This window comes from Onthophagus taurus, chromosome 7, assembly GCF_036711975.1.
Source record: "Onthophagus taurus isolate NC chromosome 7, IU_Otau_3.0, whole genome shotgun sequence".
Classification (NCBI taxonomy): domain Eukaryota; kingdom Metazoa; phylum Arthropoda; class Insecta; order Coleoptera; family Scarabaeidae; genus Onthophagus; species Onthophagus taurus.
The window spans coordinates 32,992,588-33,005,961 of record NC_091972.1 but is presented as its reverse complement, the minus strand read 5'-3'; the positions used below and the strand labels follow the sequence as shown (position 1 = coordinate 33,005,961).

At 32.7% G+C, this 13,374-nt stretch overlaps 2 protein-coding genes across 14 annotated transcripts in view; one reads left to right on the top strand and one right to left on the bottom strand.

Moving 5' to 3' along the window:
* LOC111416378 (transient receptor potential cation channel, subfamily M) overlaps nt 1-13,374 on the bottom strand; it is a 233,971-nt gene that overhangs the window by 92,504 nt on the left and 128,093 nt on the right. The gene's annotated exons all lie outside the window — the stretch shown is intronic.
* Nucleotides 7,861-9,469, top strand: LOC111416694 (tubulin beta chain-like). Its single transcript, XM_023048815.2, has 2 exons — nt 7,861-8,029; nt 8,081-9,469. Exons 1-2 carry the CDS (start codon nt 7,973-7,975, stop codon nt 9,365-9,367), a joined length of 1,344 nt encoding a protein of 447 aa, XP_022904583.2. The 5' UTR covers nt 7,861-7,972; the 3' UTR covers nt 9,368-9,469.

Sequence of the window (13,374 nt, the reverse complement as noted above, 5' to 3'; positions counted from 1 at the left end):
AATCACCCTGTATAAAATTTTCCAACCCCAATCAAACGAAGTTATTTATGATGAATTAATACTTGATATAGTGCTACGTATGCTTCGTATATAAACTTATTTGATTAACTTTGTGTGGTACACGAATTTATGCCCAAGGTTTAGTAATTGTATTTCAAGGTCACTAGAAGTAACTTTAACAGATTGGAAATCCTAGGGACGAAGTTAATGTTTCCAAGTTATTTAGCGGTGCAGAGAGGAATAGATTATCATTACAGATTGTAGAGTTCATTTGCAATTAGTATTATTATCTTTCCTGTCACTTACATGTTCAATGTTGTTTTATTTCTGCATTTAACGAAAGTTTTTTATTCTTCTTCTAAATTTTTTTGCATTTTATAGTATTATAGTGTACCGTAGTATATAATTTTTCTAAAATATTCTTATGCTTAATACAGTATAGATCAAATTGTAGTCATCTATGAATCATTTTGAAGATCATATCTATATGAGTCAATATTCTGTGTGACTTGAAGTTTAATGTTGTGGTCTCCAACATTTTCTTTCTTTAGGAGGCACCTCTTTAAAATTAGAAGGACCGTAATAGCTCCGCTGATATACAATATATAATGTACGATCAATTTGGTTATATGTGACACATCTACGTAGAATATAAAGCACAATACTAAAGAAAAGCAATCTTGTATAGAAGAGTGTCGACACAAGTACTGCAAGTTATGGAGATTAGACATTTATGGCTATAATGATCAAGAACTAAATAACAAGAAAGTTATGAGTCGAGGTATGGAAGAGTGGAAAAAGAGATGGCAGGAAAATACGGGAAAGGTAAAGTAAATTTTTCCGGGTATAACTATTATATTTTAAGTTAGTATTTAGTATCTGTTTTATTTAATATTCCGAATATCTTTTCCTGACAAGAGGGTAAGCAATGAAAAATATAATTTTTGAGAGACATAAATAACGTGTAACATAACTTTTTCTATTATAAGAAATTGACGATTAAGATATTTATAAAAAGCACAAATAAGATGAATCACAGCATCTGCAAAATAGTATGGATGCTATGCTTATGAGCGAAATAAAATGCACAATAATAGAAATGTAGCTGTGGAGCTGTGGAGGTGAGAAGGGGAGGAAGGAGATAGACTGAATATACCTATACAGATAAAAACAGATTCTTTGTACAAGGGTATGTACCATAATTAAAAATGTTATAAAAATATAAATGTTGTATTTGATTTCGAGTTCTATGTTGCAGGATTATTTTGCTTTTCATCTAAAACTGAAACAAGAACAACCATATAGGGAGAAAAAATGGAAAAGGGTAGAAGACAAGAAGAACAAAGGAAAAATACCTTCATGGCACGTACCGCACAGGACGGCACATCGTTCTGTTTATTTACTAATGAAACACTCCAGACTGAAGAACGGTTTTATTATAGATACAAAGGATTAGGGTAACACCGAAAGAAAATGTAAGTTAGTTCTTTAAATTTGAGGGAAATTTTGCATACTGACTTTCATTCATATCAGTAGAATGATATTTATATTCTGTAGAGATTGATGAAACTAATTTCCATCTTTTTGATAAAGTGAGTAAACACTTTGGTGTGCTGCGACATATAGAAAAATTTTCTACAACCGGCGAGCTACCTCGGCGACCAACATATTTCTAAGCTGGTAAAAATAAAACTTTATAACCTTGAAAATAAATACGTATTTGCATAACTAGCACTACAAGTTAGTTACAAGCGATCTCGATCTCGACCAATCGCAGTTCTAAAGTAATACAAAAAAAGCTTCAATATCCACGTATTTCTTTTCAAGAATCAAATACGCAAACATTTAAATGGACATATTTATTTTATGTTCTCAAATCAAAAATTGTTTGATTATGATGGATTTACTAAAAAAAAAATCGGCATTGAACAAGCTTCAGACCATCTCTCAGTAAATTTTTGGACCACCACAAAGATGTCAAGTATCGGTAATAATTTCCATGCAAAGAGAATATTTACTATATACTCTTATAACACTTTGTTATACTGGTACAACAAAAGTTTTTATATACCGTTGATATACCTCTTTGATTACTCCTAGAAAAACATTGAATATTTAAAAAAGTAAGGTCACTTCATATATTACTTGATATTCTTAATCGAATTACATAAGGATGAAATTTCTAAAAGCACTTAACCTTAATTAACTCTAGGTATTATCAAGTTAGAATTCAATTTCCATTTGAATCCCCTTTGGGTTCACATCCATACACTCAACCTTACTTAAAAATTCACCGTTTTAACTTTATAATTTCTGTTAAATATAAAGTTATATTAATTAAATCATCTAGCTCTCATCTCTTAGTGTAATTTAAATAATCTTTTAATTCCATAATGCAAAAAATGCCATTGGGCTTTTAAGGATTAAGAACAATGATGTCACAAAGTTGGATAAATGGAAAAAGGTACGTTTTTCTCATAACAATTTCAAACTGAAGAGTTCAGAATAAAAATGGGGGTTTGTCATGTAAAGTCGCATCAATTTGGATTATTTTCGCTTGCATACGGGTAAGTTTTGATAAATGAGGGTTCGTATTCGCATGAGAACCATTTTGGAACTATAGCAAGTTACAATTTTATATTTGTGTCTTTTGGTTTCGACAAAAAAAGTTTTTAAAATAACTTGAAATTAAAATTTGTTCATAAATCATTGTTAATTAGTTATTAATAATTTAGTAATACTTCGCTAATGAAATTCAAAATTTAATGTAAAACCATTAAGAATAATTATGGAACACGTGCAGTATAAACGTGTTTTTGGAATTTCCATCCACTCGAAAATAAATGCCCCTCACCATTTGAACGTGCGGTTGTATACAAACCACTCGAAATCTATATTCGAATCCTATTTTGGGAAAGCAGTGGTATGGATTTTCTACGTAGTGCGAAAAATTATAAATCTAAAGGGAAATTTCTAAAATTACGGTGTTAATATATTTTCCTTTTACACGATACTCCGTAACACTTTTTATTTACAGGAAATAAACGAACTAAGCCATAATCAATACCAAGACGAAGCGTGTTTATAACCATAAAATTCATTGTCATGTACTCATTTGTAAACAAGTTCATTCCGAACATTTTCTTCAAAGCTTTAGAAATTGGACTACAAATACGACATATAGGGTATTGTAACTAATTCATTTAAAACGATTAAGAAAAGAGGCAAACCAAAATTTTAAACTTTTGTTTGATATACAAATAATTTCTTAATCTCGATAAATAGGCTTGATGAATTAAAAAAAAAAACGATATAAAAATGACGTTGAGATATATCTCAGAAAATGTTAAGAAATATCAGTGGTAATACAATCAAGGACGATGGTGATATAGGCGGAAAGCGATGTTATAGTTGTATGTTGGGAATGATTAGAGACAATGAAAAAGGATATTCTAGACGATATTGGCAGATGTTAGCGATGATATTGGAGGATATCTAAAATTATGTTGAGAGATATTAGGAATGATGTTGACAGATGTTAAGGATTTTGTTAAGAGATATCAAAGACGATTTTTGATGATTTTAACAATGAAATTTGTAAATAATAAGGGAGAAGTCGAGGAAGGAGAATGCTGTATTGAGAGATGTTAGAGATTATGTTGAGATATGTCATGACCGTTATTGATGTCATAGTCGATATTCCAAGATGCCAGGGATGATATTGGACAATATTAATGATTTTAACAGATATCACAGTTCGCGTATCAAGAAGGAAGATTGACAATGTTGGGAGATCTTAGAATCGGTAATTACAGATCAAGTACAATATTGATAGATGATGCAGATGTTGAAGAAGGCAAGAATAATGGCAATGATATCCACGATGATCTTGAGGGACGCAGTACAAAATGTTGAGAAAGGTCAGACGATATTGAAAGATATCAGGAACGATGTTGAGATATATCACAGATGATATCTAGGAATTTCATAGATATAGTTTAGAGATAGGTTAATAGATGATGGTGATCATAATGATTTTGAGGAAAGCAGTGTCGATATTGAGGAATAATAGGAACGTGGCTGAAATAATCAAGAACGATATTGATAGATGATGAAGGATAGTTGAAGGAAGTCTGGATAACGTTGAGTGATATTAAAAATGATGTGGTGGAATGCAGTAAGTAATGTTAAGAAAGGTTAAGGATGATTTTGACAGAAGATATCAGTATCGATGTTGTCCCTCAAAACCGTTTCTGTTATCGCTCAATATCACATCCTTTACTCCTCCACATCGTTCTTAACATTTGTTTACTAATATTGCCTTTGATAACTGTCAATATGGTGTAAAACATATCTTAACATCATCTTTGGGACGCATTAACATCGTCTCCGCCACCCAGGAGAGGTATCAACCTAGACATCCCTCTTATAATAATAATATCTTAATATCTTCTCTGACATATTTCAATATATACCCAAATACCTCCCAACATCAATACGGATATTCATTAATATTGTCTTTGAGTAGACAAATGAGTCTTAGAGATAGATTTCGTTCTTCGGCTGCAATTGGTGTTGACGGTATGAGAGATCTGAGGGAGATAGTGTCGCGGAGAACTGTGTACCGACGAATTTCATCTTATAATCACCGCTCATGCCGACCTTTACGACTACTTTCTTTGACGCAACTTCACAAAAGAGCCAGATTTCTATGGTGCCTAGAAAGACAAGGTTGAATCGTAGAATGGGATCACATAATGTTTAGCGACGAATCCTGGTTCTGTTTGTGGCAAGATGATCGATGGCTAATGGTAAGAAGATGCCGTGGCGAGCGGCGGAGTGTAGTTTTTGCCCTTCGAGATCACGGCGGCCAAACACCTGGTATTATGATAAATGATGTCATATCGTTAGGGTATAAATCACTTCTAGTTGTCATCCCTGGCAGTTTAAATGCACACCGATATATCCACGAGGTTTTACAGCCTGAAGTAATACCCAGGCAAAACGTACACCCTAACATCATGTTCCAGCAGGATAACGCCCAACCTCATATCGCCCACATCTGTCAGAACTTCTTACACGAAGAAGGAGTAGAAATTCTTAACTAGTTTGCTCGTTCTCCAGATTTAAACCCAATCGAGCATGTGTCGGATATGATACAAATTACTTGTAAAAATTTCAGCTCTGTGACTCAGCTCTTTCGTGATGTTGCAATTTTTTTGGCACGTAGTTTAGACAAACTGATTTTAGAACAAAATAGCAACTCATCTTAAATCTTAATATCCTTTCTTTAAAAATGAATATACAACATTAATTATGCGCTATATTCATAATCTTCATTGGTTATTTGGCTATATCGTAATTATTGCAATCGTAATTATAGATGGTGACTTCTAACCAGGAACGTAGTCGAATTGGACATATCAATCATATTAATGATTCTTGAAAAAGTCTTATAAAGAAATATAGATAATCCACCTGCACAAATCTAAAATAATTGTTCTCTGTTATTAAGTTAATCATAAAAAACTAAAAGTAGATTATCTTTAAGTATTCGTTTCTGCCTTCAAAATAACAAAAGTTGTATAACTAGATCTGTTACATTAAAATCGTTCTGCCATCGTCTGATGATTATAGTGATAAGTATCATTGCCTTCAGTAAGACAGTGTAATGACAACGTAATTGCTACGACTAGGACATATCTCTGGTGAATAAGCAAAAAATCATCAAATTTGTACAAACGAGATATTCACATATCATTAACAATATGCATTTTAATATTAATACACATAACAATATCCAAACCTATATAGTACATACTCTAGTTGTTGAAAATAAATAATAGATTCGTATAATACTTTTTCGGCAATTCATCTTAACTTAATTAATATTGCTTTGGCTCTTCTGTACAATTTTATGAAAGTGACTTAACTGATAATTCACTGGGGTCAGAGATATAAGGACAGATTTCCAAATCGTCGGCACCCTTATGCAAAAGCTATAAGATGGGTGGAATAAAGGTCAGTAGAAAAATTTAAATTCCCAGAAATATAAGGACGGCCTTTATCCTACACTAAACGTCGATAAAGAGGAGTAAATTCTTAAAGGGTTGAGATGGTTTCAAATACAAGCCTTGGATTTGTACCGTCGCAAATATTATTCTAAAAGGATACAATTCATAAATTATTAAAAAAGAATAGTTTGTATCTATTTAGATACAAACTGTTCATTTACCATTTCCATTTTTAATGATGTTCCATTACGAAACACATTCAACTATTGCTTCCAGACGTATTCAAATATATGCCTAAAAGTAAAAGGTGACGTGTTTGAAAGAATACTCTGCTCAATATTTTCTCGCAGTTCTGCTAAATTTCTAGGCTTATCAACATACACTTTTCCCTTGATGTAACCCCACAGATAGAACTCATACGGGGACAAATCTGGCGAATGTGCCGGCCTTAGAATGTTATCTTGAAGTGAGATCAACCTACTGGAAAATAATCTTCAGGATGTCACTGATCATCATCAGGTAATATCTCGAAATTAACGGCAACAGCTGTCTTACAGACTGCTGTAACTACAGACACTGTAATTCTTGAATTACAGCTATTTTCTACGGATGAAAATTCAAGTACTTATGACGAATTCGTCGAACAATCCTTTCAGATATACGCAGCACCTGAGCATATTAATAGCTGACTGCTGGGGACTCCGTTCAAAAGCATTTCGTACGGTCTCGATATACCCATCAAAGCTTGCAAGTTGTGCACTGAGCAGGAATTAGTTCTAAAACACTCGCAAAGTACCGGTTATACCAAAAAAATCATATGTTCAGGCAGTAGTGAAACATTAATTTAAAAGTTTCCTTGTGTTTGATTTAGCCACGCCATGACTACTTGAACCTTATCGACTGTTATTGAGAAATCAATTTTGCAGTGTGGTTTTGCAAGTTCATTCGTTTAATATTATCAGTAATCCTGATGAGTGTCGATGTGGTACTATGATTCAGTTGGCAGCCATATTTGATACCTGAATATGGGCATGCTTTAAATCATTTAGCGTTTTGTGACACTCATCCTTAGATATAAGTAAAACAGAGGTCGATTTCTAGCTGGAGAGTAAAGTCAATTCTATAAAATTACATCCCAAAAAACTAAAACAACGATGGTTAAGTCACGTTCTAGTGGAACTAAATTTAGCTAAATTCACTTTATCAGATTACTGAAATCATTAAATGCAGAAACAGTTAACATTAATCAAGTCCTGGTCAAAAAAAGCCATGGTGTACAATGGTAACAAACTATTAGAACTGCAAGAAATTACAACAGGTGTTTCTTAGGGGTGTCAAAGTAGTGGCATCTAGAATCGAGCAATCGATATTTGCGTCAACTAGTTTTTCTAAATTTGTGGATGTTAAATTAAGTCTTAAATGGTAAATTATCAGATTAAATTATCAAATTATATAACAACTTTGTGTTGTTTTATTTAAATTAGCCACATATTAACAAATAATTTAATGTATTTTGAATTTATGATTGAATCCAGCAAAATTGTGATTATGATAAGAAATTAAACGGTAAACATTTATAATTTCACCAACACACATTATATCAATCGATTTAAGCACGGAAGATCGTAATCTAGCCACACAGGATCACAATCGTCATTTATTTGCAACCCGACACGAAGGTCTCAACGTTTTATTATCGATTGCGAAATTATACATAATATATATAAATTTTTCTATGTTGCGAACTTGCAAAATAAAAAAAAAAGAAGAAATGGAAAATTCAAAGCAATCTACAATACAAGACACTATATCTTAGTAGCCTATAAGTTAAAAATAATAATGATTGCTCAAAAATTTGCCATAGTAATACATCAACGATCAGAACGTCCTGTCAAAACAACTAACTACTTTATCGTATTGATTTAAAATAATATTAGTGTCTTAAGCAGTTCCTTACAATGAGAGAAATCGTACATATACAAACTGGTCAATGCGGAAACCAAATTGGTGCTAAGGTAAATCAACATATTATTACTGATCTTCTTGTCAATTTTCTTTCTTTTTAGTTTTGGGAAGTCATTGCTGACGAACATGGCATCGACCCAACCGGAACGTATCATGGTGATTCAGACCTCCAACTAGAACGTATTAACGTGTACTTTAATGAAGCAACCGGAGGAAAATACGTGCCTCGCGCAATTTTGGTCGATTTGGAACCAGGAACGATGGATTCCGTTCGTGCAGGTCCTTTTGGCCAACTTTTCAGGCCGGATAATTTTGTTTTTGGACAAAGCGGTGCCGGAAATAATTGGGCTAGAGGTCATTATACCGAAGGTGCGGAATTAGTCGATTCATGTTTGGATGTCGTTCGAAAAGAAACGGAAGGATGCGATTGTATGCAAGGGTTTCAGTTGACACATTCTTTAGGAGGTGGCACTGGGTCGGGTTTTGGAACGCTATTAATTTCAAAGATACGGGAAGAGTATCCAGATCGGATTATGAATACGTTTTCGGTGGTTCCATCACCAAAGGTGTCAGATGTTGTGGTTGAACCTTATAATGCAACGTTATCGGTACACCAATTAGTTGAAAATACAGATGAAACTTATTGCATCGATAATGAAGCTTTATATGATATTTGTTTTCGCACTTTAAAATTAACGACACCTACTTATGGTGATTTGAATCATTTGGTGTCTTCTACGTTATCAGGGGTGACTACATGCTTAAGATTTCCAGGACAATTAAACTCAGATTTAAGAAAGTTAGCTGTTAACATGATACCTTTTCCTCGTCTTCACTTTTTCATGCCTGGATTTGCCCCATTAACATCGAGGGGAAGTCAACAATATCGAGCTTTGTCAGTTCCTGAATTGGTGTTCCAAATGTTTGATGCCAAAAATATGATGACAGCTTGTGATCCACGCCACGGAAGATATCTCACTGTGGCTGCTATTTTCCGCGGACGTATGTCCATGAAGGAAGTTGACGAGCAGATGCTGAATGTTCAAAATAAGAATAGCAGTTATTTTGTCGAGTGGATACCTAACAATGTTAAAACCGCAGTTTGTGATATTCCACCGAGAGGATTAAAAATGTCCTCAACGTTTATTGGAAATTCGACGTGCATTCAAGAATTATTTAAACGTGTATCGGAGCAATTTACAGCAATGTTTAGAAGGAAAGCTTTTCTCCATTGGTACACCGGCGAAGGAATGGATGAAATGGAATTTACTGAAGCTGAATCAAATATGAACGATTTAGTATCTGAATATCAACAATACCAAGAAGCAACCGCTGAAGAAGAAGGTGAATTTGATGAAGACGAAGATGGAGATGGGGCGGGAGATTGATTAATTTACTGTTTCTAATTAATTTAATTTTATTGCATTAATTTTAATTACATTGAAATGTACAAACGTTTTAGGTGTAATTAAAGTGTATGTAGCTATTCACGATTGAAGACATATACTTGTAATCGAACTAATTAAATTCAAGTACTTTATCGACATATCCTGCAATACCACGAAACAGACTTGATGACCCAATATCCGAAACTTGGGAGAGTTAAATTAATTCACCGCAAATACACTGATTTGTCTCTAGTTGCGAGTTTGATAATGTTTCGATGATCATAAATCAAAATTTACTTACTCTAAAGTTAAATATAAACTACTTAAACAATATCATAAACATAAAAAAATTACATTAAAAGCAACAAATATAAAGTAAAATTTATAGGTTTAATTCACAAATTGCGCCGATCAATCACGGCTACAAGTCTAATAACACTTCAATTTATAAATTACGATGCTAATTAATGCAAATTAACGAATCAATTACACGTGATGCTTTCAATTTGTTGTTATAATTAATTGGTTAATGTTCGTAACGTTTATTAACATCTAATTTTGAAAAGTTTCAACTTTAACATTTCCGAAAGAAAACGTTAAAAATTTAAACAAAAATGAAGACATAATTTTTTAGAAAAACTTTGTACATAAATAAAAACATCTGAATTTACGTTGAAGTCGGAGTTTAAAGATCTTCGCGGTACACAAAAGTAAACTGTACGGAACAAGTTGCAATTAACCCGGCTGATTTAATTTCGAGAAGGGAGGAAATTTCACAATTTAGTTAGGTTTACATTTTCCTCGGTGATGTTGCAAAAGCACGAAAACGAAGAAGACCAGCGTGGCTGCGAGTGCTAATTTTAAAAGAGATGGTTCAAATGGGTATCCTCCGACGTGCTCTCAACGTTCCGTGTATGATAACGTAATTGCAACATAAATTAGTTAAACTTTCTCTGCATTGCGCATTTTTGTTTAGCTTCAATTAGTTTCGCTAATTTCTAAGTAAATTAAGGGAGCAGATTCAAATCAAACGAAAAGTTTCAGTTTCAAAGAAACATCAATAAAAGGAGTTTGTTAATTACTTGTTTATTTCTTCAGTTAAAGAAACAAAAGGTTTAGAAGAGTTGTTATTCTGTTAGAACCGTTTCTATTTTTGTAAAGGAACGTTTTAACTTTTGTTGAACGTAATCGATTTATTCGATATCAAATCAATTAATAAATTATAATTAATCAATTAATTATAAATCATATTGCGATTTTTATAGAAATTTGCTGTTTTGAATTGCCCCTGCTGAAATATCTGGTATCACAATGGTTAGTTAACTGATATTGGGAATTTTTTCTGAAAAATTATTAATGTATGCAATTGCCTTAAGAAATCAAATGTACTAAACGTTAAGACACCAACTTGTCTGAAGGTATCGCTGCAGGACTTCGCATATTGTACTTTGATAATATTGGAAAAATGCCATTCAATAAAGATTCAACAGGTTTTGCAGATATAGCAAATGATATCCGAGAGCTATGCGACTATGTGTTGGATTTACAAGATACACTATGCCAAGATCTCCATTATTTAGACACTTAACATGGTTGCATCAGAGCAGAAATTTAGTAATTCAAAAAATACCTTCCTTCTTGAACCAAATTATCATGACACTGAGTTTCTTGATTATGATGTCCTATAGTTAATATAAGTACGAAATAAATACAATAATAAATAGTAAAATACATTGTAGTAAATGTTAACAACAAATAAAATATTTACAATCTTTTTTTAATAAATATTAATTGTGATTTTAAATTTATAGCAAAAAAATTTTTAATGCATCCTAATTAAAAAAAAAGTATATACCAAGTTTTAAAATGAATAATATAGTCGCCCCTACTCATATCTGCTATCAAATATTCGAATTCTACAAATTACAAGAATCAAACTACGACCAAGACAACTGATCAAGAAAACGTAGTGATATATTTCTACTTCCCGACGTCAAAGGTAACATAAATAATACAAAAAAAACGATATTTCTATGAAGTACTTTAACGAACCTGTTACAGACTGACACTGCTGGCATTAAAACTGCATCAAGTTAAAGCTGATTAACACATATTACTGTACCTCGATGGCAAGGGACTTCTGCAAATTTTGCAACACTGTACGATTTAGCTTGAATAAGCTGAGATCAGTTGCGGTCGAGACTGCTTTTATTACCATATCAAGCTAAAACTTAGATGCAAAATACTAAACTGCAATATGTGCAGTGAAGCTTTAACCAGGTAAAATCATACATTAGCAGCTCTAAACTTAACCGAGACCGCTTGCGGCCGAGGCGCCGAGATTGAAACGAATTTGTTAAATAAGGTGAGGTCGGTTGCGGTCGAGACGCTGGTTTTATTATTATATTTTAACGAAGCCTTAATCAAGCAACACATCAAAAATCATATAACTATACTCTGTTTTTAAACCAGGAGCAGTAAACGCGAAAGTTAGATTTACACTAGGAAAAATCACCAGAAAATATCACTAGATATTTTGGCGGTAAATTTAACTTAATAATTATTATTATTTATTTATTTACTTATTATTGTATTATTTTCGTTTGTTATCGTCAACACTAAACATACAAATTAACATTGAAGTTATGAGTGTATTTATTTCAAAATATAATAAAGAAGGGTTTAAGAACACAAAATTTACAATAATGACACGAAACTGTCGAATTGTCAATAACCTAACCTTCAAATTCAAAATTGCCTGTGTGTGAACCTTCCTCGCATTCAACCAATCACGTGCAAGGTCAATCTGGTGACAAATTTAAAATACTCCTCCTGGTTTAAAAACAGAGTATAGTAACATTTCTGCTCAACAAATACATTTATGCCTCACATAAGATTATTATAAATTGGATCATTTCTGGATGTTTATATTTTATCTTCTTCATGATTTTCCTATATTAATAATTTGATAGAAACTCGGCTATTTGAGTCTGCAATTTACGAATTATTTAACGATCTCTATGCAAACATTGAGGCAGTTAACAAATTTGCAGTATATAACGTTTTCATGATAGTTTAGGTTAGTGAGTCCGTTTATTACATACCCGGGTTATACCATTCAATCAGATATAATGTTATAATTTTTGTTTTATCTGTTCGTTCAAAGTTCGCATGCTTATAGTGTACCGTTTACTTGATATATTGTACTATAGACTATAACGTACACTGTGCTAATTAATTATCGTAACCCACATGACCTGTGTAATGTTGGCTGCATATCTCAATATGTAGTGGTAGCTTGGATAATTTTAAATTAGTAACCAGATGTTGACAGCTGATCGTACGTTATTCTTGTGATTGTCATACGCTTTGTGAGTTTCCGTATTTTCTTTGTTCTTTACCCGTTTTTGCTGCCTTTATATTTATCGAAACAGTTCTTATTAGAACTATCGTTGTTTCTAGCGGTTGCTTTAAGCGGTAAGTCGATAAACAAATCAAAATAACTACTACTTTCAACATTAATTTCAATCTATGGGTACACTAAAAATTATTTTAAATAAAAGGACAGAAAGTTAAACCTCTTTTTACATTAAAATATTTTTTAAACGACATTTAAAGTTAATGAATTGTCGCCATCGTTTTTAGGAACTTTCGTCGCGTTGCAATACCAATCTGTGATATTGGTTGCATACTTTGTCGGGTACACCGTACATCGATTGCAACGTTCGAATATTGTCATCTAAGTTTAGAAGTAATTAGAAATTGCTCAGTTATAAATCTTTTGAATTTGATTAAGAAGATGATTTGACTGTTGAATGGCTGAATGACTACGGCGAAACAACACTAGTAATTATGATTAGTTGCAAAGTCATGTTGGTGGTCCATCTACAACAGAAAAATTACCTCATTTGGAAATTGATGTTGACAATTGAGATCTCCTTACATCGGAGAAACCCAGCGATATAGACATAATCGATAGAGTATTAAATGAAGATCAAGTCAATCGC